General features: G+C 41.3%; 1 protein-coding gene across 1 annotated transcript; it reads left to right on the top strand.

Annotated features, from left to right (window-relative positions):
* The first annotated feature begins 17585 nt into the window (after positions 1-17585).
* LOC131910105 (von Ebner gland protein 2-like) lies at positions 17586-25263 on the top strand. The gene is made up of 6 exons (XM_059262193.1): positions 17586-17687; positions 18697-18830; positions 19553-19626; positions 19702-19803; positions 21415-21516; positions 25250-25263. The coding sequence occupies exons 1-6, from the start codon at positions 17586-17588 to the stop codon at positions 25261-25263; spliced, it is 528 nt and encodes a 175-aa protein (XP_059118176.1).
* Positions 25264-25972: the final 709 nt, after the last annotated feature.

Below are 25972 nucleotides of genomic sequence, written 5' to 3'. Positions count from 1 at the left end.
ATCTAGTATCCTCCTATGAGTGAGTACATACCATGTTTGTCTTGGAAATCAATATGGCACTTTCTTAGAAAATTGGGAATCCATCTCCCCCAAGATCCAGCTATACCACTCTTGGGCATATACCCAAGGAATGCTCAACCACACCACAAGAGCACTTGTTCAGCTATGTTCATATCAGCATTGTTTGTAATAGCCAGAACATGGAAACAACCTAGATGCCCTTCAACTGAAGAATGGATAAACAAAATGTGGTACATATACACAATGGAATACTACTCAGCAGAGAAAAACAATGACATCATGAGGTTTACAGACAAATGGATGGATCTAGAAAAAATCATCCTGAGTGAGGTAAACCAGACTCAGAAAATATCAAGTTTTTTTTTACTTCCACTTAATGCTGTTATTTGTGGGATTTGCCCCTGATCTTGTTTGCATGTTGATGAATCAGAAACCTGAGTGCTCAGGACAGACCCAGATGGGAATTCCACTGACATCCATGTCTTCTAGAGAAGACACAGTGCCAAAAGTTCCACATTTCCCCCAAAATGTCCTCCACAAATGACTAAGCATTCAAAACCCAGGTCCTGTGTATGCTATTTCATATCCAAAAATACCATCCTAGAAACTAATACACAAACATAAATAAACAGACATTAAACACACACACACACACACACACACACACACACACACACACACACTCTCATGGACCCACTGATAGGAATGCACACAGACACATGTGCACACACAGAAAAAGGCATACACACAATCACACATAGAATGACATGTCTATATATGGGGAATGGCACTAGTCACAGAGAAAAACACACAAACACGTTTTATCTACATATTCAAAACCGACACAACTGATACAAATGCACAAAAGAACTACACAGACACATATTTACACAAGCAGGCAAAGATACCAGCACATAAAGACAGTTGCACACATTAACACAAAAACATAAATACTCATGTGCAATCTCCACAGCTACCCAGACAATTAAACACATTGTATACACTCTGGCACAGACAGGTACATAAATACAAAGAAATAGGACAATGCATTTACACTGTGTGGTGACAGAGAACTAAAGAGAAATGAGAAGTAGGAAACCTGGGAACTATTGTCAGAGACCCTCCTCCTAAGGAATCCTGAAAGTGTGAAGGCCTTTGCTCAATGAAAAGGTGGGTTGGGCCGGGCGGTGGTGGTGCACGCCTTTAATCCCAGCACTCGAGAGGCAGAGACAGGCGGATCTCTATGAGTTCGAGGCCAGCCTGGGCTACCAAGTGAGTTCCAGGAAAAGGCGCAAAGCTACACAGAGAAACCCTGTCTCGAAAAACCAAAAGAAAAAAGAAAAAAAAAAAAAAGAAAAGGTGGGTTGGGATTCATGTGCATTTTAGGGCCAGGCTGCTAGCTTGGTAGAGATCAGCTGTGAGGGTGTGGAGAGTCAGGGAGGAGTGCTGCACTCTCATAAGGATAGAAAGCAGAGGGGAAGACAGGACACAGGGGTCAGCGTGCTGAAGTGTGACACCATAGTCCAGTCCTCAGGGAAATGTGCCTGGAGAACACACTGCCGTGTACTACCCTGTTGTGTGGAGACATACTGGTGGCTCCTCTTGAAACATGAGGTTCTGAGGTGGAAGAGAAAGTGTTGTGGTATCTTTTAATAGGAATAGAGCCAGGCATGGGGAGGATGAGAACATGGGAGCCCTTGTTATCCCCTGGCTCTCAGTTCTCAGGTGTCACTTCCTACTCTGATAACATTCTCTCTCCTGACAAGGCTTCCTGAGAATGAGTGAAAGCACAGGCAGGTGACTAATTACAGAAATTAGCACCATGTATTCACAAAGTCCAAACAAAACAGTACAACCAGCCTATAGCATGGATAGCGGCTTTGTGCAGATGGGTGTCACCCAATGCAGGATATAAATGCTGCAACAAGGACAGGAGCACAGAGGCACCATGGTGACCATGCAGCTGCTCCTGCTGACTGTGGCTCTGACCCTGCCCTCTGTGGAGCAAACATCCTACGGGAATTTAGATTTTGATGTCACTATTGATGAGGTGAGAGTGCTGGGCAGACAGAATATGTACAGTGGGTTCCAATGGATTGAGTGAGAGTTTCTGGGCTGCTGATGAGAGCTGAAAATGCACACCACTGTGATGCTATTACATATATATATATATATATATATATATATATATATATATATATATATGTATATATATTACTATATATGCTATTACATATTATATGTGTATATATATATAAATTAACTTAATTTCACATATTAGCCACAGATTCCCCTGTCCTCCCTCCTCCCATCCCCCATCCCTCCCCCTCAATCCACCCCCAATTCCCCTGGTAATGGAGGGAAAGGGTCAGGGGGAAAGAGAGCTTAGGAGATGCTATTTTAAACACAATGTCTAGTCTCCAGCATGGCTTTTCTTCATATCTGACATCAGGGGTACCCAGATGCCAAATGGCGATTTAAGAATGTCTCTGTCTCATCTCATGCCACAGAAACACACGTCTTCCTCTGTCAGCCTGCAGTCTTCTAAAGCCTTCTAGATATTCCACAGAAATGACTCTTCAGAATTTCTATTTCTCAGTGAAAGCCTCATGCAACAATGATGTGTATAATGCATGGCTGCTGTCTACAGAGGGCTGAGCACTGCTGGGTATGGGGAGGTCTTGATGGAGGGACATCCTAAGATGTTTAGATGTTTAAATTGATGACAGATTTTGAGAAGATAAAAGACTCTGGAGATGATCAGGCTTCCTCCCATGCTGTGGCATTGTGGCTTCCCTGATTTCCCGTGGCCTCCTCCTGGAAACTCAGTTGACATGGAGGCAAGGACTCCCCATGGATGAAGCTTGTATCTGGTTACTCTGCCTCCCTCTGACAAGTACAGCTCAATCTGGACCAACAATCCCTCTCAATCTTACAATGAAGGAATTGGACAAATTTAGATCCTGTTCTTAGCCTGGTGCTGTTTGCGATTTTCTCTGCTTATGTGGGACATGTGCAGGTACCCCGGAATCATCTGTCCCAGGAATGATATCAAGGTCCCAGGACTATCCTGCCTGGATCTGCCCACTCATGACAGAGAGGGGCAAATCAAGACCAGGACTCTTTTTGATGCTTCAGTGTATCATGTCCCTTCAAATGGTTCAGGACACTAACCCAAGTCTCTTCTTTCATCTCTTCCCATCTCAATTACTTCCTAGAACCACTTGGCTTAGTTTCCCCTTTCTATGCTCCCCCCTAATGGGTGGCTTTGCTCTCTAGCTTCTAGGAAAGTGGTACATAGTTGCCTGGGCAGGAAATGTGCTTCTTCCTGAAAAAAGGATGTTCAGCCCACTGCCACCCTTCACATTTGTCAGGAACATTATTGGCAAGTTGGAGTTCAGGATGAACATTTCGTAAGTACCTGTGCTCAGCAAGTGCTCTCTGCACTAGGCTCCATGTAATCACCACACTAACCATGTGCATGCCCCAGACATCAGCTGGGCACTTATGTCAACATGAATCCTCTTGTGTTGTTTGGACAATGGTTCAGCTGACTTTTGTAAGCACAGGAGAGATGTTTGCAGGACACCAGATTCAAACAGAAAGTCCAGCTCATCACATGCTATCCTCCTATGACACTCCCTGGAGGACTCAAGCTTTCCTTTCTAGTGCTGCTTTGCTTCTTGGAGCCCTGTAGATGCTGTGCTTATTTCTGTTCAGGCACAGAACCTCAGGCCCCTCAAGATTTCACTGAGTTCCTTGTGCAGTGAGGACCAGGGGTAGGGACAGCAGGTGCAGGACTCAGTCTTCTGGGGGATACTGCTGTGGGATGGTCTGTATGTCAAATGTGTTTCTGATTGGTCAATAAATAAAACACTGATTGGCCATTGGCTAGGCAGGAAGTATAGGTGGGACAAGTAGGAGAATAAAGCTGGGAAGTGGAAGGCTGAGTCAGAGAGACACTGCCAGCCGCCACCATGACAAGCAGCATGTGAAGATGCCGGTAAGCCATGAGCCATGTGGCAAGGTATAGATTTATAGAAATGGATTAATTTAAGATATAAGAACAGTTAGCAAGAAGCCTGCCACGGCCATACAGTTTGTAAGCAATATAAGTCTCTGTGTTTATTTGGTTGGGTCTGAGCAGCTGTGGGACTGGCAGGTGAGAGAGATTTGTCTTGACTGTGGGCCAGGCAGGAAAACTCTAGCTACAGGATACCTTTGGAGACACAGTAGCAGAATCAGGGCAAGACCTGGCCTCCTGGGGAAAATAGATTGGGCTGGCAGGTATAGTGTTCAGAACTGGGAAGATGGGCTGTCTTCAGATATGGACCATCTTCCTGTTGCTCCCACTTGCTGTCACAAGGAGGTGACTCAGGGGTTGTGGAAAGCCATGTGCTGATGCTTGGCTAGCTGCTATATGTACCAGAAGGAGGATCTAGGGTGTGTAGCTCAAAGACAATAACAGGGAAGGACAGGGCTGATGTCATGGAGAAAGCCATGCTTTTGTCCTGTGTTACAGAAAACCCATCGGATGTATTGAGTTCAGGATATATCTGGATGAACATAAATCTGTGCTTGGTGTCTTCAAAATCTGTGAGTGCTTGGGTTTATGTTCTTCATTTTCCAAGGGTTCCATTGCCCTTCAGCTACATGATTTATTTTTCTCCACAGGGCCAGATCATGTCATCAGATTTGTATATGTGCAGGGGAAGGACTTCGCTGTAGCCGTTTATATTAGCAACATGAGTAAATACAGTTTGACAATGCTCATGGGTACGTGTCACCCTGCCTAAGGTTGTGAGAGATTTGTATGGTGTTTGGCTTTGGCAGTGTGTACAGAGTGGATCACAATCTCCTGCTCTCATGCTCTAGTCCCCACCTTGAGGTCTTTTCTGAGATGCTTGGGGTCTTTGAGAGAGCGGATTTGTAAGTTATTGATGTGTCTTCAGCCCTCTCCAGATGGCTACTGAAACTTTATGCTCACAACCACACCCCACACACTGAGCCCTAGGTCCTCCTTTCCTTTCTCTGTCAGCCTTTTTCTTGTCCTGTTCTAAGAAGAGATCTGCTTGGAATCATTTCCCATGGTGACACTGAGAAACATTTGGAGACAATGTGCTATTGTCAAGTTAACAGAGCCTGATTTGACAACCAGTCCATGGAGGACAGAGTTGTACTCAACTCCTGCTGTACATAAATTGCCCCACTCTATCCAAATAGATATGAGGTACTGGAATCCACATTTATCATAACATCAAAAGAGAAGTGAGAGACAAATTGCTGAAGGAAGGTTTTATGAATAGTTTTAGTCAGTGTTAAGTAGAGAAAAATATTTTGTTACTCACTTCTTCCTTCAGATTGTTTAAAATGTAATGAGAAACTTGAACAAGGCTTAGGAAGTCTCAGTGGTCAGAGCTCTTGCCCTGCAAGCATGAAGACCTGAATCCATGTCACAAGAGTTCACATAAATAACTGGACATGGCTGAGCATGTCTGCAACCATTATTGTGGAAGAGACAGTGGGTCCTCAAGCTGGCTACTCAGACAATCAAGCCACATTGATGAAGGTCCAGATCAGTGAGTGACTGTGTCTCTGGAAACAATGTTGAGAGCTGTGGAGGAAGATGATTGACATCCTACTCTGGTCACCATGGTTGCAAACAGACACATCCAACCATCCAATGCGTACACACACACACACACACACACACACACACACACACACACACACACACACACACACACCTGCCAGTTGGGAGTAAAAACAGGACTTAGGGATGTATTTTTTCCTCAAGAGTGATTTGTCAGTCACATTCTGGAGAATGGAGGAGTCCTGATCAAGCATTCCATCCTGTGTCTGTTCTCACAGGGGAGTTCTAGACATTAAAGTACACATGAAAAGAACTCAGGTTCAAAGTTACCAGTGTTGGGTGGAAACCTGACCTCCACCATCCACCATCACCAAGCACTTAGATCCCAGTTCTGGCAGCACATTTCTAGCCTCTGCTTGTATTCTCCAATAGCTTTTCTCTTATGATCTTCTGAACATCAGATGGCACTGTGCTTCCTCCCTCTCTCTAGGTCATCCTGAACACCCACAGTCCTCAACCAGTAGTCTCTGCACACAAGACATTCCAACAATGGCCTAGGAGTCCCTCAGATTAGACGTGGAGACTCTACATATACCCACTGCTGTCCTTTGGGAGTGCTTCCACCTGGTCCTTCTCCTGCTCATGAATAGTCAGCTGGAGATTTTTTTTTCCGGTTTGAAATCTTTCAGGTTCAGAAAAATACCTGTATGATACATGTGTTAAATATCTATAATAAGAGTCTTTTCCACCTCCTTGTCCCATACCTGTGTGTCCTGCAGGTCGCAACATGACTCCAAAGCGAATAATACTATCAGTGTTTGAGGGTTTCGTGGTAAATTTAGGGCTGAAACGAACAGACATCATCCGCCCTAAATGTGATGGTAATGAGATTAGTATTTTGCTTATTTATATTTCCCTCTCATTCATGAATTTCCTATAAGACAACGACCATACCAACACCACTATCTCTGTTTCTACTAGATTCCTGTGAGCTGTGCAGAGAAATTTAGTGCATGGAGAAGTACCACAGAGTCTGCACAGGACCTTGAATCTGGGACCACTGCACTTACCCTGTCATCCTGTAGTTACAACTCTAGGTGCCAAGAGAAGGCAGACCATACATCTACACCCTCTCATGTCTCAGCTTTCAGTAAAAGTGGTAGATATTCTCTTCTGTATGTGTCACGTGTGATCAAATGGTGCCTGGATTTGTTTTACTCTTGTGTGAGAAGCCACACATTCCTGAACTTGATCACCAGCACTCATGGGTCCCTATAGAAATGACATGTCATGGCTCATGAGTTCATGGTGCTCAGGTTTGGCAGGCAGAACATCTAGAGAGAGAGATAGGATAGGAACATGCATTATGTCTAGTAAGAGAAGGAGAGTATCATTAGAGTCACCACCAAGCAGGTGAAGGTCAGCTAGTGTGGGTCAGTTTAAGGACCTGGGGTCTCAGTACTTACCTTATGTTCTGGTGCCTAATGTTAGATCGTTGTCCTGTTGTGAGGCCCATGGAGGAGGTAGCATGGGCTCTGTAAATTTGGAATATAGGGCTTGCAGGAAAGGCCTTTATTGTCTCTACCACTTAGGTAATCTAGGACTGCGGTTACCAGAAGCAGAGAGGTCCAGACACAGAACTCCAGATACAGAGGAAGTCAAACACAAGCATACTTCTCCTCAAGCCCAGATAAAAAGAAACGAAAAATTTACCCCACATCTCTACTTTAGTTCCTAAAAACAATCTTCTTTTGCACACCACATATCTTTTCTTGTGGAAAGATATTTTTATATAAAATGCAGAAATCCTCTTTCTGCTGTCTTCCCAAATTCAGGGAAGCCTGTGGGTTTACTGTAATGAGTCAGATCCACATGAAGTCACCCTCTGCATGAGGTTGCTGGAGGTCAGGCTATTATGGCCATGAAACATGTGCAGTGAAAAGTCAGCCCATCTGGCTCTTGCCCTTGGGTATGCCAGCCATAGATTGTCAGCCAGAGTGGATTTGTATCCTGAGGAAGGAATAGAAGAGAGGACCTCAGAAGACACAGCGTTAGCTCAGGATGATCATGTTCATGGATCAGGATGAAGGATGAATCCTCTTCATGGAAGTCACAGGAAGGGTATCTGTTGTGCCTTCCAACTGTCTCACACTGAGCTTCTGGGACAGGAAAATGGCAGCATTCCCCTGAGACCTGATAATTTTTGTGTTAATCAACAAACATCTTCTCATATCTTACTATTGCATCCAAAAGAATGAAGTGCAGTTCCCCTGAAAAGTAACTAGATAAACTAAAGAGTAATTTGATAATATAATAATCAAGGGTGAAGGGGTGTTTACAGGGGCATGACTGACCTATAAGAAGCCACACCACTGAAACAACTCACCAGGACATGGATGACAAATTTCCGTCAGTAGTATAAATGGAATTTCCTTCAGTTAATCTATTGTGTATTCCAAGATAAGAACATGTGTAGTTTGTACAGTTACATGCATCTTGAAGGGAGGTCCAGTAGGGAGTGGATGGAATCTCACCTGAAGGTGTAAGGACCCACCACACACTTGTTGTAGGGAACATCTGTAGACCTGATCTCAATGGTGTTTTGATCATCACAGCTGCTAATAGAAGATGGTTGTGGGTGTTATGCTTGGAGGACAGAGTTCTGCAACAGGCCAGGTCAGGAGTATTCATAGTCCCCTACCATGCACAAAAGTGTTGGGAGTCATCATTTCTGTGGATCCCTGCAGTGAGGGAAACACCCAAAAATGTAATCCTCATAGGAGGCTCATTCACCCTGGTGACTCCTTTCCCAAGGAAATTCAAATCCCATTTGTACTATCCCTCTGGGGTAAGACAAGTGATGCTAGACTTTCTTTAGTCATTAGGATCATAAATGGGAAGAATTACTGGTGCCTGTAATATCTGTGCACACTTGACCCACTGTGAAGCCTGTCTGGCATTGCTCAACCAACAGAGTATAAGCCATGGGATTTAGACAATTGGCAGGATGGACTTCATTCAGAGTAACCCCTGATAGAGGAGAGTTGGGCAGATAACTGTTCCCTTGATGGTGTTTATTCTAGCCTAGAAGCAGAAACAGGTTCAAATAAATGGATGAGATTATCAGGGAAACTGGGTTATGGGTTCAGAAGCTGTGACAACTCTCAGGAGAAATTTTCTGGATCAGAGTGTATTGAAAGGTAGATGCTATTTTGTGGTCATGCCCACAATGACCTCAGAAAATGTGAGGCAGAATTCTTCTTGACTAGAAACCCAAATGTAGAAAGCAGCTCACAAACTTGGCCACATGGAGGAGCCTTGCTTCTGGGATATGAAAGAGGTGAGCTGGGTCTATTGACATTAGCTATGTATTTTGTTTCTTGGAATTCTTGAAACTTAACCAATTATGGATACTCGAGGTCACAGTGGATCTTGTTCTAGGTTATTAGAGTTATGTGTGGACCCAAGGAGTGCGAATAGTGTTGGGACTATATATATTTCGCCTAAATTGTTCTAGTATTATTAAAAACTTGGCAATCAGAAATTTAGATAAAAACATGATAAATATAAGGAACAACAGGGGGAAATCAGTTGAACCTACTTTCCATGTTTTAATCATCCAATTGACCCAGAACCCCTCCCCAGCCCTTCATTTTCTCTTTCTGTTGCTGTCTCTCCAACTTCCTTGATCTTTCAAAAAAAATCAATGGCAAATCCTGATCAGCCAGTCACTGACATCTTGATTTAAGATGGACTTATTGGCACAGGAGGATGGTAGCTTGAGCAATTACCGCAAAACATTTTCTCCTTTTTGTCTGGACAAAAGAGAAGCATTTTAACTCTGACTTAGTAAAACTGTATGGGAACAATTATCAAGGAATATGTACATTCATAATATCCAATCCATTAGTATTTGGAAAATATGAAGAAAATACTCCATTATGTGTTTTATCTTGGTGAGCCCAAAGTTTTATATCTGATTTACTTCCTATAAGAAACTACAGAAAAATATAACTATCTTATTTTCAATCCAATCAGAGGCCCAAAAACGATATAATAATACCTGATAAAACAGAATGTGCAGAGTTATCAACTTCCAAAACTAAAAAAACCCATAAAACAAACAAAAAAACAAACAAAAAACCAGAGACACCTGACTACCTAGACAAGCACACCAAGGTTCCTTTGGAACACTGGGGCATGCATATTTGGCCCCCAGGCCTAGAATATCTGACAGACTTTTCTGTGAAGCAAGAATTTTGAAGGACTGTTCTACCTTGTCTTGGCAATTTTGGCAGTTGCCTTCCTTTGTGTTCTGCTTGTCCAATTTGAACAGCATATATCAGCAGTTGAGGCAAAGACAGTTTCTTTGCTCAGTGGCTAACTTTGCCACAATGAAAGCAAAGTCTACATGGAGATTCTTTAAAGCCTGTCATCCTCTTTTAAAAGTAAATTGGTATTGCCAAGAGCAAATGTGTGTCACTGTCATGGAACGCCCTGCATTATTGCCATTTTAAATGACATATTCTTTAGGTTTCTGAAGTGTTTGAAGGCCATCTATCTATTTAAAACATGTCTCTGTTTGACCTTGAAAACATACCTAACATGACAAGAAGTTTGATTCTTATAGATGACTAACTACTAACCTCTATTTCTTTGTTATCCTAAATAGGTTTCAAGGACTAGAACTTAACATTACATTTTTAAATGAGCTGCACAAGTACAATATGTTAAACAAGAAATAGAAACATATAATGTAGTATAACAAAAATAACCATAAATTTGTATCAATATACACAAGTATCTTAGGCAAGAGTAGAAAGATATATGCAATATAACAAAAATAACCTTAAATTTGTATTACCATACAAAAATCCATACCAATGTAAAATATTTGAGACTGATAGTTGCTTTTTTAGTTTTAATGTAGGTTCAATAATCTACCCTTTTATCCTATCTTCTCTATATTCCCCCTTTTTCTTTCCAGAAGAAGATCTATGAATCTAATTTCCCTTGCTTAGTTTCTTCCCCGACCATGACCAATAACAAGTTATAACCAACCCCCCCCCAACAATAACAAAAATCCATCAAACAACCAGAAAACACCCAGCACACCTCTTGGGTATGTGGGCATCTTGTTCCTTCTGTCTGGGCAGTGACAACATCTTTAGGGGACCCTGAAATAATTGAGATAAAGATCAAGTCCTAGGAGAGCTACCTATTATCCGATCTGTGTATGATGGGAAAGTGCAAGGCTTATCTGAAGTTCTGGCTGTAGTAGTCTATGATGCTAGACCAACTTATCTACCTGTCTTGAAATTGTCATGAGCAATTTGTAGTCCAAGGATGATCTTTGTGACATGTTTGTCAGCTTAGTGGCATTACCACAATCCACGTGGAATTGTCCTTGTGGGGCCCCATCTTCATTTTGGAAACTTCAAAGGTCATTGTTAGGAATGGTCACAGATCACTGTAGAAATCTTAGCCATTTTAAATGTCACATGCAGCAGATCTCAGACTGTTTAAATGACCACAATCTAGTAAATACAAACTTAGTTCCTAGTTACCTGCTTCACTCTCAAGACTAAAATTCTGTACAGAAAGGCAGATGAAGCCTATTTCTAGGATTAGTTAGTGCTCTATATGACCATTAATATCAAATATCATGACAGAAGTTTAAATAAATAAATATCTTATAAAGTTAAGGTAATTTTTATACCTTTAGAGAAGTTTTAAAGAGTTTAAAACAAAGGATTATAAGATTAGTGGCATGAAATAGTTCCTTAATTTTGGCTTTCTTCAGTCTCATATCAGTTGACTTTCTGACATGAGACAGAGATCTTGGATTTTTCTCTAACAAGTCTGCTTGGGTTTAAAGAAGGAGAGAGCCACACTCCAACTGCAATACAGCTTTAAATTTTATTTGTGTTTAGTTACCTTATTTGTCTGTAGAAAACAGTAGAAAAAAACATTTGAGAAGACATAAATTTTCTCCTATAGAAACAGTGTTATACTATTAAGCCAATTTTGTCTTTCTTGGGGCATTTTCTCTGCATGACTTATGCCTCTTTAGATGTCTTATTTGTCCAATGATGTTCATATTCTGTAGTTGGATCATTTTATTCTCCTGGAAAGACAAAAACTAAACACTGCGCCAACTCTACCTTTGGGGAGTTTTTTTTTTTTTTTTTTTTTGTAGCTTATGTCTGATCAAATGAAAGACATATGTCAGTCCTATAAGTTAATTTAGATGGAATGGCTATTTAGTTGAGGCACTACCATCTCTCTTAATTAAGAGGTCTCTCCTAATTGAATCTAATCTTTATCAGTCTTGATCGTATCCATAGCCTTTATTCTCCTGTAGAAACAAAAGCAAAACCTCATCCCCAAAGTAATGCATATCCTGGTTTCCATTCTGAGGTCTACACATCTTTTAAGTATACAGGCTGATTTAATTCAGTAGTTTTTTTCCATTATTGAATGTCTCTCTATAGCTGTTGTTCCTTTCTCAGTCACATTTAAAAAATTTAAAGTTAATAAAACATTGTGCAATATAACTCTGGAGGCCTTTAGTGTCCCTTTCTGTTTATTAAGCATATCTTTTAAAGTGAGATTAGAATTTTCTATAACTGATTGTCCTGTAGGATTATATGGTAAACTTGTAATATGCTTTATATTGTAATATGCAAAAAATTCTTTTATTTGACTAGAGACATATGATGGAGCATTGTCAGTCTTAATATGTAGAGGTATCCTCCTATGGCCACACTTGTAATAAATATGTTATTACAGAATCTAGCTTTTTAGAACTCAGAACAATTACCCATTGAAATGCTGAATATGTGTATATGGTATGGTCCACATAATTTAATTTCCAACACTCTGCAAAATGAAAGACTTCTATTTGCCAAATTTCTTTTTTTAGTCCCCTTTGGGTTACTTTCTGTAGATACTAGAGTTTTATTTAACTTGCTGCCAAGTGATGCAAAAATATATCTCCAAACATTTGCTTTAACATGGTGTTTCTTATGAAATTATGAGGCTTCTAGCATATTTCATAAAAATAGCTGATCAATATGATCTTTACTTTGTGCTGGAGGGCCTGGTATGTCCATAAGTGATCTGATATATGCTATACATAAGGGATGATTTCTATTCTTGATTATTTCTTGGACTGAATAAATAACAAAGTTAATTACAAATCATCTGGAAAAAGTTTAGTGATTTCAATATGTACAACAACTCTTTGCATACCGAGAATAACTATATTAAGAGGTTCTGGAAAATCTAATAATACCATGAGAATAGATATGTTAGTCACATATTGTTTTAATTTTCCTATTTGTGCTTCTAACCTTATACACTAGATACATCCAGCACTTTGTTTTCCATGAGATAAAGTTCCAATTCCCAAAGCTGAACACTTACCTTGTGAAGAGGCCAATCTAGATGCCAAGATTTTGGTGAAATTTTTGTTACATCTGCACCTATGTTTATCAAACCCTCAATTTTAATGCCATTTTATATTTATTTTTAGCTTTGGTCTCTGATCATTTGTAGCAGATTGCCAAAATACTTGTTTTCTGGTATCTCCTGATCTTTTTCTTGTACCTATGCAAGTTGCTCTGTCTGTGGTCACATCTATAGCAGTGTGTTTTTTAACAACAGGTATTAAGTCTTTGAATTGATATTTGGATGAGTTTCTCTGGTGTTGACAGGAAATGATTGAGCCAAATTTGATATTGGGACCTGCGGGAGGCCCCTAAGGGCATTTCCCAATGTCAAATGATTACTTTGCCTGTCCCTTGTTGATTTGCATTTATTTGTTCAATGTTAGCCTTTGACACACCTTCTGTATACTCCAGAAGGCTGGGGCCTTCTGTTTGAATTATCTCTAGAAAAACAATTGTTTCTAGGACCATTTCACCTACAATCCCTTTTAAAGTGACCTTGTTTACCATAATTAAAACATCTCACATTTTGATTTTTCTTAAAATTTCTAGAAATTTCCACTCCTATCAAAGCACCATCATTAATGTAAGACCCAATATCAGCAATATTGCTAATTCATTCATCTGTTAGTGCCAATATTATCTTTAAAAATTCCGAACTACCATTTTCAATTCTGAATTAGCATTTTCAAAGCCAAAGCTTCAATTAATATTTATCTAACTTCTGGATCTGATATCATTCTATTTACAGATGATGGTCTCTGTCTCAGGGGGAAGCTATTCCCAATCAGTTCAAGGTGGGGTTTTGACTCTGGTGGTTGCTGGTGTCATAGGAGATGGTTTTCTTGGTGAGGGGGCATGGGAAGAGGCAACTATCTGGTCCCTGGGGCTCCAGTGGCTTGGGGGAGGAACAGAGAATGTGCTCCTGGGGCCTAGTGGCTAGGGACCTGGTCTTCTATTTACAGATGATGGGCTCTGTCTCAGGGAGAAGCTATTCCCAATCAATGCAGGGTGGACTTAAACTCTGGTTTTCACTGGTGTTTTTGGGGGGCTGTTTTTTTGTCAAGGGGGCAGGGGAAGAGGCAGCAGCTCAGTCCCTGGGGCTCCAATGGCTTGGGGGACAGTCACAGAATGTATCCCCAAGGCCTAGGGGCTAGAGACCTGATCTCCCCAGTTTTGGCCTGTCTTCTGTACTATCCCCTGAACCATGAGACAGATGTCTAATTTTCTTTTATTTCTTGGTAAATACTGTCCCCTAGACAACACCAACACTCACTCTCATCAGTTTGTAGATATGAGTTGTAGTAACCATAACCCACAGCACAAATAACTTTCTCACTGGAGTGAGGCTGACAGTAACTGTCACCTATGGGCACAAACAGAAACATTTAGAAGGCATTTGACAAGCATACCGTGTGCAATTACCAAAATAAAAGCAATACTCTCCTCACGGGGGCATTTTTAATTTAAATCACATTTAAAAATGTGATTATTTGCCATTATTCCTTCCATTCTTGAGAATTGTCTGTTCATGTCATCAGTCCATTTGTTGATTCGATTGTTTGGAGTTTTATTATTTATAGTTTAGAATTGCTTTTTCCGTTTCTGTGAGCAAAGATGCTATAATTTTGATCAGAATTCCGTAGAATCTATAGATTGCTTTGATAATACAGACATTATCCCAGTATCGATTCTACCATTCCATACACAAGGAAACTATTCCCATTTCTGTTCCTTCTTCAGTTTTTTCCCTTGTGATTCAAAACATTCATTCTTTCATTCTCCACTCCACAGAAAATTTTGTTGTTGAGGCCTTTAACTCCCTTGACTGAACTTCTTCTAAGGTATTTTATTTCTCATTTGGATGCCAATGCTAACTGGAGTACTTTCTTGACTTCTATCTCCATATGACTCTCTTGGTATGGGGGAAAGGTGCTGGATCTTATTCATCAATTTTGTAACCTGATGTTTTTATGAAAGTTTTTATTAGTCCTTAGAGTTTCCTTGTGGATCTCTGAAGTCTCTTATGTACAGGATCATATCATCAGCCACTGCTATTATTTTGACTTCTTCCTTTTCTATTTGTATCCCTTTTATTTTTTGCTGTTGTCTTATTGCTCTAGATAATACTTTAAGAAATCATTCAGTAGGATAGAAGAAAGAGGAAAAAGAAAGAACTTTAAAAGAAAGTCTCTGCTGACTTCAGTGACATTGCTTTGATTTGTCTCTACTTAGGAGGATGCTAGCTGTGTTAATTCACTCCTCCCAGGGATAGTTCCTTCAGAACTATGATCATGAAGGATGATTGGCTTTTCTCAAAAGGTTTCTCTCCATCTCATATGATTGTGCCATTTCTGTCCCTAAATACTTCAGTGTGGTATATCTTATTTATTTCTTTTTAATATATCAGACCAAATGAATAGTAGTAAATTTATATTGATATGCTGTTAAATACTTTCTCTAAATGTAACTGACAGTTTGTGCTTACATGTTAATCAGGAAATCAGCCTACAATATCCTTGGTTGGGTATGTCAGCACAATACCAGCTTCATCAAAGAGTTTGGCAGCATGCCATCCCCTTTATGATTTCTGGAATGGATTCAGGAATGTTCTGTTCATTCTTGGGAGAATTCAGCATTAGACACATTTGGCCCAGGGTTGTTCCAGTTAGAAGACATTTTGTTGCTGTTTAATCTCACTGCTTACTGTAGAACTCTTTAAATTGCCCATGTATTCCTTTTTAATTTTGTGTATCACTGTGTAGAATACTGTTCATTTCTTTCGTATTTTGCAATTTATTTGAGTATAAGTTTTCTTCTTTTGGTTTTTCGAGACAGGGTTTCTCTGGGTAGTTTAGGTGCCTGTCTAAGATCTTGCTCTGTAGACCAGACTGGCCTGGAACTCACAGAGATCATCTTGACTCTGCGTCCTGAGTGCTGGGATTAAAGGCCTGTGCCGCTATCATCTGGCTTGAGTATAAAATTTTAAGGTATATCCTGAAGGTCCTCTGATTTTGAGGGGTTATCCACATGTCTTCTCTTTGATATATTGTATTTAATTTTAGTTTTTCTTTTGCTTTGTTTTGCTAAAGGTTGACATTCATTATACTCTTTTCAAAATATCAATTTTTATTTTATTTCCACTTAACGCTGTTGCTTGTGGGATTTGCCCCTGATCTTGTTTGCATGTTGATGAATCAGAAACCTGAGTGCTCAGGGCAGACCCAGATGGGAATACCACTGACATCCATGTCTTCTAGAGAGGACACAGTGCCAAAAGTTCCACATTTCCCCACAAATGGCCTCCACAAATGACCAGGCATTCAAAAACCAGATTCAGTGCATAACATTTCGTATCTAAAAATAACATCCAAGAAATTAACACACAAACATAAATAAACAGACATGTATACACACACACACACACACACACACACACACACACACACACACACGGACCCACTGATAGGAATGTACACAGTTACATGTGGACACCTAGAAAAAGACTTACACAGTCACACATAGAATGACATGCCCATATATGGGCAATATGACTAGTCACAGAGAAAAATGCACAACCATGCATGTATCTACATATTCAAAACAGACACAACTGATACAAATGCACAAAAGAACTAAACAGGCAAAAATTTACACAAGCAGGTAAATACACCAGCACACAGAGACATTTGCACACATTAATGCGTAAACATAAATACTCACATGCAGTCTCCACAGCTACCCAGACACATAAACACATTGTATGCACTCTGGCACAGACAGGTACATAAATACAAAGAAGCAGGAAAATACATTTACACTGTGATATGACAGAGAACTAAAGAGAAATGAGAAGTAGAGAACCAGGGAAATTTTGTCAGAGACCCTACTCCTAATGAATCTTGGAGCCTGGGAAGTGTGAAGTCAGCTTCTCCATGAAAAGGAGGGTTGGGATTTATGTGTATTTTAGGGCCAAGATGATGACCTGTTAGAGATAAGCTGTGAGGGTGGGGAGAGTCAGAGAAGTGTGCAGTACTCTCATGAGGGAAGACAGGACAGAGGGGCCAGGGTGCAGAAGGCTGGTACAATAGCTCAGTTATCGTGGGGATTGTGGCTAGAGAACACACTTTTTTTGTCCAGCACTGCTGTCTGGAGACAAGCTGGAGGCTGCTCTTGAAATTGGAGGTTTTGAGAGGGAAGAAAAAAGGTTGTGGCATCTTTTAATGCTAGTAGAGCCAGGCATGGGGAGATTGAGAACACAGGAGCCCTTGTTATCCTCCTGACTCTGGGTCTCAGGTGTCACTTCCCACTCTGATAACATTCTCTCTCCTGACAAGGCTTCCTGAGAATGAGTGAAAGCACAGGCAGGTGACTAATTATAGAAATTAGCACCATGTATTCACGAGGTTCAAACAAAACAGTGTAATGAACCTATAGCATGGATGGGGGCTTTGTGCAAGTGTGGTGCCGCCCAGTGCAGGATATAAATGCTGCAGCAAGGCCAGGAGCATAGTGGCACCATGGCGACCATGCAGCTGCTCCTGTTGACTGTGGCTCTGACCCTGCCCTCTGTGGAGCAATCATCCTACAGGAATTTTCAACATAATGTCACTATTGATGAGGTGAGAGCGCTGGGCAGACAGAATATGTACAGTGGGTTCCCGTGGATTGAGTGAGAGTTTCTGGGCTGCTGCTGAGAGCTGAAAACGCACACCACTGAGAGGCTCTGTTTTTTGACTAAGTGTCTATTGTCCAGCATGGCTTTCCTTGATATCTGACATCAGGGGTACCCAGATGCCAAATGGTGATTTAAGAATGCCTCTGTCTCATCTCATGCCACAGAAACACACGTCTTCCTCTGTCAGCCTGCAGTCTTCTAAAGCCTTCTAGATACTCCACAGAAATGACTCTTTTCAGAGTTTCTGTTTCTCAATGAAAGCCTCATGCAAGATGATGTATACAATGCAGGGCTGCTGTCTGCAGAGGGCTGAGCACTGCTGGGTATGAGGAAGTCTGGAGGGAGGAACTTTCTAAGATGTTTTGATACTTAAATTGATGAGTTTTGACAAGATAAGAGACCCTGGAGATGATCAGGCTTCCTCCCATTTCCTGGCACTGATGGATAAGGATGCCATTGTGGCTTCCCTGATCTTCCCTGGCCTCCTCCTGGAAACTCAGTTGACATGGAGGCAAGCACTCCCCACAGATGAAGCTGGTAATTGGGTACTCTGCCTCCCTCTGACAACTCAATCTGGACCAACGGTCCTTTTCAGTCTGAGAATAAAGGGATTGGACATTTAGATCATGCTTTTAGCCTGGGTCTGTTGGTGATTTTCTGTTTTTTTATGTGGGATGTATGCAGGAACCCTAGAATCAATCTGTCCCAGGAATTATATCTTCCACTCAAGGTCCCAGGACTATCCTGCCTAGATCTACCCACTCATGACAGAGAGGGGCAAACCAAAACCAGGACTCTTTTTGATGCTTCAGTGTATTATGTCCCTTCAAATGGTACAGGGCCCTTACCCCAGGCCCTTCCTTCATCTCCTCCCATCTCAATTACTTCCTAGAACCCCTTTGTTTAGCTTCCTCTTTCCATGCTCCCCCCTAATGGGTGGCTTTGCTCTCTAGCTTCTAGGAAAGTGGTACATAGTTGCCTGGACAGGAAACGTGCCTATTCCTGATAAGAATAAGTTCAGCCCACTGCCACCCTTCACATTCGTCCGGAACATTATTGGCAAGTTGGAGTTCAGGATGAACATCTCGTAAGTACCTGTACTCAGAGAGCCCTCTCTGCCCTCGGCTCCATGGAATCACCACATTAACCATGTGGATGCCCTAGACATCAGCTGGACACTCGATGTCAACATGAAATCCTCTTTTCTTGTCTGGACAATGGTTCAGCTGACTTTTGTAAGCACAGGAGAGATGTTCACAGGACACTAGATTCAAACAGAAGGGCCAGCACATCATATGCTATTCTCCTATGACACTCCCTGGAGGACTGAAGCTTTCCTTCCTAGTGCTGCTTTTCTCCTTGGAGCCCTGTAGATGCTGTGCTTATTTCTGTGCAGGCACAGAACCTCAGGCCCCTCAAGGTTTTACTGAGTTCCTTGTTCAGTGAGGACCCAGGGGTAGGGACAGCAGGTGCAGGACTCAGTCTTCTGGGGGGTACTTTTTGAGACACAGTAGCAGAATCAGGGCAGGACCTGGCCTCCTGGGGAAAATAGATTGGGCTGGCAATATACTGTTTAGAACTGGGAAGATGGGCTGTCTTCAGATATGGACCATCTTTCTGCTGCTCCCACCTGCTGTGATGTGGAGCACACAAGGAGGCGACTCAGAGATTGTGGAAAGCAATGAGCTGATGCTTGGCTAGTTACTATATGTACTAGAAGTGTATCTGGGGTGTGTAGCTCAAAGATGGCAACAGGGAAGGACAAGGATAATGTCATGGAGAAAGCCATGCTTTTGTCTTGTGTTACAGAAAACCCATCGGGTGTGTTGAGTTCAAGGTGTATATGGATAAAGTTAAACATAACCCTGGTGTCTTCAAGATCTGTGAGTGCTTGTGTTTGTGTTCTTCCTTTTCTGGTGCTATCGCCCTTCAGCTACATGATTTATTTTTCTCCACAGGGCCAGATCACCGCATCAAATTTGTGTTTGTGCGTGGGAAGGACTTCGTTATTGCCCTTTATGAGGGCATTTTGAACAACAGCATTTTGACAATGCTCATGGGTGCGTCTCACAGAGCCTAAGATTGTGAGAGATGAGTGTGATTTTGGGGGGCAGTGTGTACAGAGTGGGTCACTATCTCCTGCTCTCTTACTGTCGTCCCACCTTGGGGTCTTTTCTGAGATGATTGGGGTTTTTGAGAGAGGGTAGTGTAAGCTCTTTATATGTCTTCAGCCCTCTCCAGATGGCTACTGAAACTTTATGCTCACAACCACACCCCACACACTGAGCCCTAGGTCCTCCTTACCTTTCTCTGTCAGCCTTTTTCTTGTCCTGTTCTAAGAAGAGATCTACTTGGAATTATTTCCCATGGTGACACTGAGAAACATTTGGAGACAATGTGCTATTGTCATGTTAACAGGGCCTGATCTGACAACCAGTCCGTGGAGGACAGAGTTGTACTCAACTCCTGCTGTACATAAATTGCCCCACTCTATCCAGATAGATATGAGGTACTGGAATCCACATTTATCATAACATCAAAAGAGAAGTGAGAGACAAATTGCTGAAGGAAGGTTTTATGAATAGTTTTAGTCAGTGTTAAGTAGAGAAAAATATTTTGTTACTCACTTCTTCCTTCAGATTGTTTAAAATGTAATGAGAAACTTGAACAAGGCTTAGGAAGTCTCAGTGGTCAGAGCTCTTGCCCTGCAAGCATGAAGACCTGAATCCATGTCACAAGAGTTCACATAAATAACTGGACATGGCTGAGCATGTCTGCAACCATTATTGTGGAAGAGACAGTGGGTCCTCAAGCTGGCTACTCAGACAATCAAGCCACATTGATGAAGGTCCAGATCAGTGAGTGACTGTGTCTCTGGAAACAATGTTGAGAGCTGTGGAGGAAGATGATTGACATCCTACTCTGGTCACCATGGTTGCAAACAGACACATCCAACCATCCAATGCGTACACACACACACACACACACATACATACACACACACACACACACACACACACACACACACACACACACACACACCTGCCAGTTGGGAGTAAAAACAGGACTTAGGGATGTATTTTTTCCTCAAGAGTGATTTGTCAGTCACATTCTGGAGAATGGAGGTGTCCTGATCAAGCATTCCATCCTGTGTCTGTTCTCACAGGGGAGTTCTAGACATTAAAGTACACATGAAAAGAACTCAGGTCCAAAGTTACCAGTGTTGGGTGGAAACCTGACCTCCACCATCCACCATCACCAAGCACTTAGATCCCAGTTCTGGCAGCACATTTCTAGCCTCTGCTTATATTCTCCAATAGCTTTTCTCTTATGATCTTCTGAACATCAGATGGCACTGTGCTTCCTCCCTCTCTCTAGGTCATCCTGAACACCCACAGTCCTCAACCAGTCGTCTCTGCACACAACACATTCCAACAATGGCCTAGGAGTCCCTCAGATTAGACATGGAGACTCTACATATACCCACTGCTGTCCTTTGGGAGTGCTTCCATCTGGTCCTTCTTCTGCTCATGAATATTCAGCTGCAGATTCTCTTTCTCTGACTTGAAATCTCTCAGGTCCCAGAAAAAAATACCTGAATGATATGTGTGTTAACTGTCTACAGTAAGAGTCCTTTCCATCCCCTATTCTGATACCCATGTGTCCTGCAGGTCGCAACATGGCTCCTAAGCAAACAATATTTCATGATTTTGAAGATGTTGTGGTAGATGTGGGGCTGAAACCAAAAAACATCATCAGCCCTAAGTGTGATGGTAATGCGATTGATATTTTGCTTATTTTTGTTCCACTGTCATTCATGATTTTTCTGTAAGATAATGACCATACAAAAACCACTCTGAGACAACTATATCTGTTTTTAACAGATTCCTGTGAGCTGTCCAGAGAAATTTAGTGCACGGAGAAGTACCACAGAGTCTGCACAGGACCTTGAATCTGGGACCACTGCACTTACCCTGTCATCCTGTAGTTATAATTCTAGGTGCCAAGAGATGGCAGACCATATATCCATACCCTCTCACATCTCAGCTTTCAGTAAAAGTGGTAAATATTCTCTGCTGTATGTGTCACGTGTGATCAAATGGTGCCTGAATTTGTTTTACTCTTGTGTGAGAAGCCACACATTCCTGAACTTGATCACCAGCACTAATGGTCCCTATAGAAGTGACATGTCATGCATGTCCCATGAGGTCATGGTGCTCAGCTTTGGCAGGCAAAGCATCTAGAGAGAGAGACAGGATAGGAACACACATTATGGCTAGTGAGGGTAGGAGAGGGTTATTACAGTCATATGCAAGCTGGTGTAGGTCAGCTAGTGTGAGTCAGTTTAAGAACTTTATGTTCTAGTGCCTAATGTTGGATAGTTGTCCTGTTATGAGGGCCATGGAGGAGGTAGGGTGGGCTCTGTAAATTTGGAATGCAGGGCTTGCAGGCAAGGCCTTTACTGTCTCTAGCAATTAGATAACCTGGGACTGAGGTAATCAAAAACAGAAAGGTTAAGACACAGAACTCCAGATATGCAGGAAGTCAAACACAAGTATGCTCCTCCACAAGCCCAGATAAAAAGAAATGGAAAATTTACCCCACATCTCCAATTCAGTTCCAACAAACAGTCTTCTTTTGCACACCACATATCTTTTCTCATAGAAATATATTTTCATATAAAATGCAGATTTCCTCTTTCTGCTGTCTTCCCAAATTCAGGGAAGCAGGTGGGTTTACTGTAATGACTCAAGTCCCCCTGGGTTCACCCTCTGCATGTGGTTCCTGGAGGTCAGGCTACTATGACCATGAAACATGTGCAGTGAAAAGTCAGCCCATCTGGCCCTGTCCCTTGGGTATGCCAGCCATAGATTGTCAGTCAGAGTAGATTTGTGTCCTGAGGAAGGATTAGAAGGATTAGAAGGATTCTGGACCTCAGAAGACACAGTGAACTCTCAGGATGATCATGTTCATTGATCAGGATGAAGGATGAATCCTCTTCATGGAAGTCACAGGAAGGGTATCTGTTGTGCCTTCTAACTGTCTCACACTGAGCTTCTGGGACAGGAAAATGGCAGCATTCTCCTGAGACCTGATAAGTTTTGTGTTAATCAACAAACATCTTCTCACATCTGACTATCACATACAAAAGACTGAAGTACATTTCCACTGAAAAGTAATTAGATGAACCAAAGAGTAATTTGATTATATAATGATCAAGGGTGAAGGGGTGTTTACAGAGGCATGACTGACCTATAAGAAGCCATACCACTGAAACAACTCCCCGGGGCTCAGATGACAAACTACCGACAGCAGTATAGATGAAGTTTTCTTCAGTTAACCTTTTGTGTATTCCAAGATAAGAACATGTGTAGTTTATACAGTTACATGCATCTTGAAGGGAGGTCCAGTAGGGAGTTGATGGAACCTCACCTGAAGGTGTAAGACCCACCACACACTTATTTCAGGCAACATCTATAGACCTGATCTCAATAGTGTTTTTATTATCACGTTTGCTGATAGAAAATGGTTGCAGATGTCATGCTTGGAGGGCAGAGTTTTGCAACAGGCCAGGTCAGGAGTTTTCACTGACTGAGAGTCATCATTGCTGTGAGTACCTGTTGGGAGGGAACCACCCAAAAGTGTAATCCTCATTAGAGCCTCATTCACCCTGGTGACTCCATTCCCAAGGACACTCAAATCCCATTTGTACCATCCCTCTGGGGTGAGACAAGTAATGCTTGACTTTCTTTAGTCATTTGAACCATAAGTGTGAAGAATTACTGGTGTCTGTGGTATCTGTGCATACACTTGACCTGTGAAGCCTGTCTGGCATTGCTCAACCAACAGAGTACAGGCCATGGGATTTAGACAATTGGCAGGATGGTCTCCATTCAGAGTAACCCCTGATAGAGGAGAGTTGGAAAGATAATTGTACCCTTAATGGTGTTTATCCTAGCCTAGAAGCAGAAACAGGTTCAAATAAATGGATGAAATTTTTAGGGAAATGGTTTTATGGGTTCAGAAGCTATGACTACTGGCGGGAGAATTTCCTGGATCAGGGTGTGTTATACAGTGGATGCTATTTTGTGGTCATGCCCACAATGACCTCAGGAAATGTGAGGCAGAGTTATTCTTGACTAGAGACCCAAATGTAGAAAGCAGCTCAGGAATCTGTTTACAGAGAGTCTTGCTTCTGGGATATGGTAGAAGTGAGCTGGGTCTTATTGAGATTAGATATGTATCTTGTTTCTTTGACTTTAGGAAAGCTAAACAATTATGAATGCTCGAGGTCACAGTGGATCTTGTTCTAGTGTATTAGTGTTGTATGTGGACCCAGAGTGTGAGAGTAGTGCTGGGACTGTATAAATTTTACTTAAATTGTTCTAGTATTAATAAAAGTTCAGCAATCAGAAATTGAGATAAAAACCTGATAAATCTAAAGAACAACAGGTGGCAATCAGCTGACCCCACTCTCCCCATTTTAACCATCAAAATGACCCAGAAATATGTCCCTGCCCTTCATTTTCTCTTTCTGTTGCTGTCTCTCCAACTTTCTCACTCTTCATAAAATCTATTGCAAATCTTGGTCAGCCAGTCGCTGACTCTGTCCTTGATTTAAGGTGAATTTTTTGGCATAGCAGGATGGTAGTTTGAACAATTACCCCACAACATTTCCCCATTTTTGTCTGGATGAAAGGGAAAGGTCTTAACTCTTATATAGTAAAACTGTTTACAATAGGAACAATTGTCAAGCAAAAATACATTCATAATGTCTAATCCATTAATATTTTGGAAAATATCAAAAAAAATTCCCATCTTGGTGAGCCCAAAGTTTTGTATCTGATTTACTTCCTATAAAACTACAGAAAACTATATCTGCAATTATCTAATTTTCAACCCCATCAGAGACCTGAAAGGGTTATAATAGTGCCTGATTAAACAGAATTTGCAGGGCTATCAACTTAAAACAACAACAAAAACAGTGACATCTGACTGCTTAGACAAGCACCTCAAGGTTCCTCTGGAACATTGGGGCGTGCATTTTTGGCCTCCAGGCCTAGAATATCTGACAGACTTTTCTGTGAAGCAAGAATTTTGAAGGACTGTTCTACCCTGTCTTGGCAATTTTGGCAGTTGCCATCCTTTGTGTTCTGCTTGTCCAATTTGGACAGCATACTGTTAGCATTTGAGGCAAGGACAGTTTCTTTGCTCAGTGGCTAACTTTGCCACTAATGAAAGTAAACTCTATGGAGATTCTTTAATGCCTGTTATCCTCTTTTGAAGTAAATTCTTGCTACCTGGATCAAATATGTGTCACTGTCAAGAAAAGTCTTGCATTATTGCCATTTTAAATGACATATTACGTAGGTTTCTAAAGTGTTTGAAGGCCATCTATTTAAAACACGTCTCTGTTTGACCTTGAAAACATACCTAACATGATTAGAAGTTTGATTGTTATAGATGACTGACTACTAACCTCTAATTTTTTGTTATCCTAAATAGGTTTCAAGGAATAGAACTTAACATTACATTGTTAAATTAGACACACAAGTACAACACCTTAAACAAGAAATAGAAACATATAATGCAGTATAACAAAAATAACCATAAGTTTGTATCAATATGCACAAATACCTCAAGCAAGGGTAGAAAAATACATACAGTATAACAAAATTAACCTTAAATTGTACCAACATACAAAAATTCATACCAATGTAAAATATTTGAAACTAGTAGTTGCTTTTTTAGTTTTAATGTAGGTTCAATAATCTACCCTTTTATCCTATCTTCTCTATATTCCCCTTTTTTATTTTCAGAAGAAGATCCATGAATCTAATATCCCTTGTTTAGTTTTCTTCCTGACCATGACCAATAACAAGTTGTAACCACCCCCCCTAAACAATAACAAAAATCCATCAAACAACCAAAAAACACCCAGCACACCTCTTGGGTATGTGGGCATCTTGTTCCTTCTGTTTGGGTGGTGGCAACATCTTTAGGGGACCCTGAAATAATTGAGATAAAGATCAAGACCTAGGAGAGCTACCTGTTTTCCATTCTGTATAAGATGGGAAAGTGCAAGGCTTATCTGAAGTCCTGGCTGTAGTAGTCTATGATGCTGGACCAACTTAGCTACCTGTCTTGAAATTGTCATGAGTAAATTGTAGTCCAAGGATGATCTTTGTGACATGTTTGTCAGCTTAGTGGCATTACCACAATCCAGGT

The sequence above is a fragment of the Peromyscus eremicus genome, chromosome 4 (assembly GCF_949786415.1).
Source record: "Peromyscus eremicus chromosome 4, PerEre_H2_v1, whole genome shotgun sequence".
NCBI lineage: Eukaryota > Metazoa > Chordata > Mammalia > Rodentia > Cricetidae > Peromyscus > Peromyscus eremicus.
Note: the sequence above shows the minus strand (reverse complement) of the source record. Positions and strands in the feature narration are given on the sequence as shown.

What these genes read in the sequence shown, in the direction of transcription:
- LOC131910105 (XM_059262193.1), top strand. Translation starts at nt 17,586, where the DNA reads ATGGCGACCATGCAGCTGCTCCTGTTGACTGTGGCTCTGACCCTGCCC. An exon ending in ATAATGTCACTATTGATGAG is followed by an intron (nt 17,688 to 18,696) that starts GTGAGAGCGCTG and finishes TTTGCTCTCTAG; the next exon opens with CTTCTAGGAAAGTGGTACAT. An exon ending in CCCTGGTGTCTTCAAGATCT is followed by an intron (nt 19,627 to 19,701) that starts GTGAGTGCTTGT and finishes TTTTCTCCACAG; the next exon opens with GGCCAGATCACCGCATCAAA.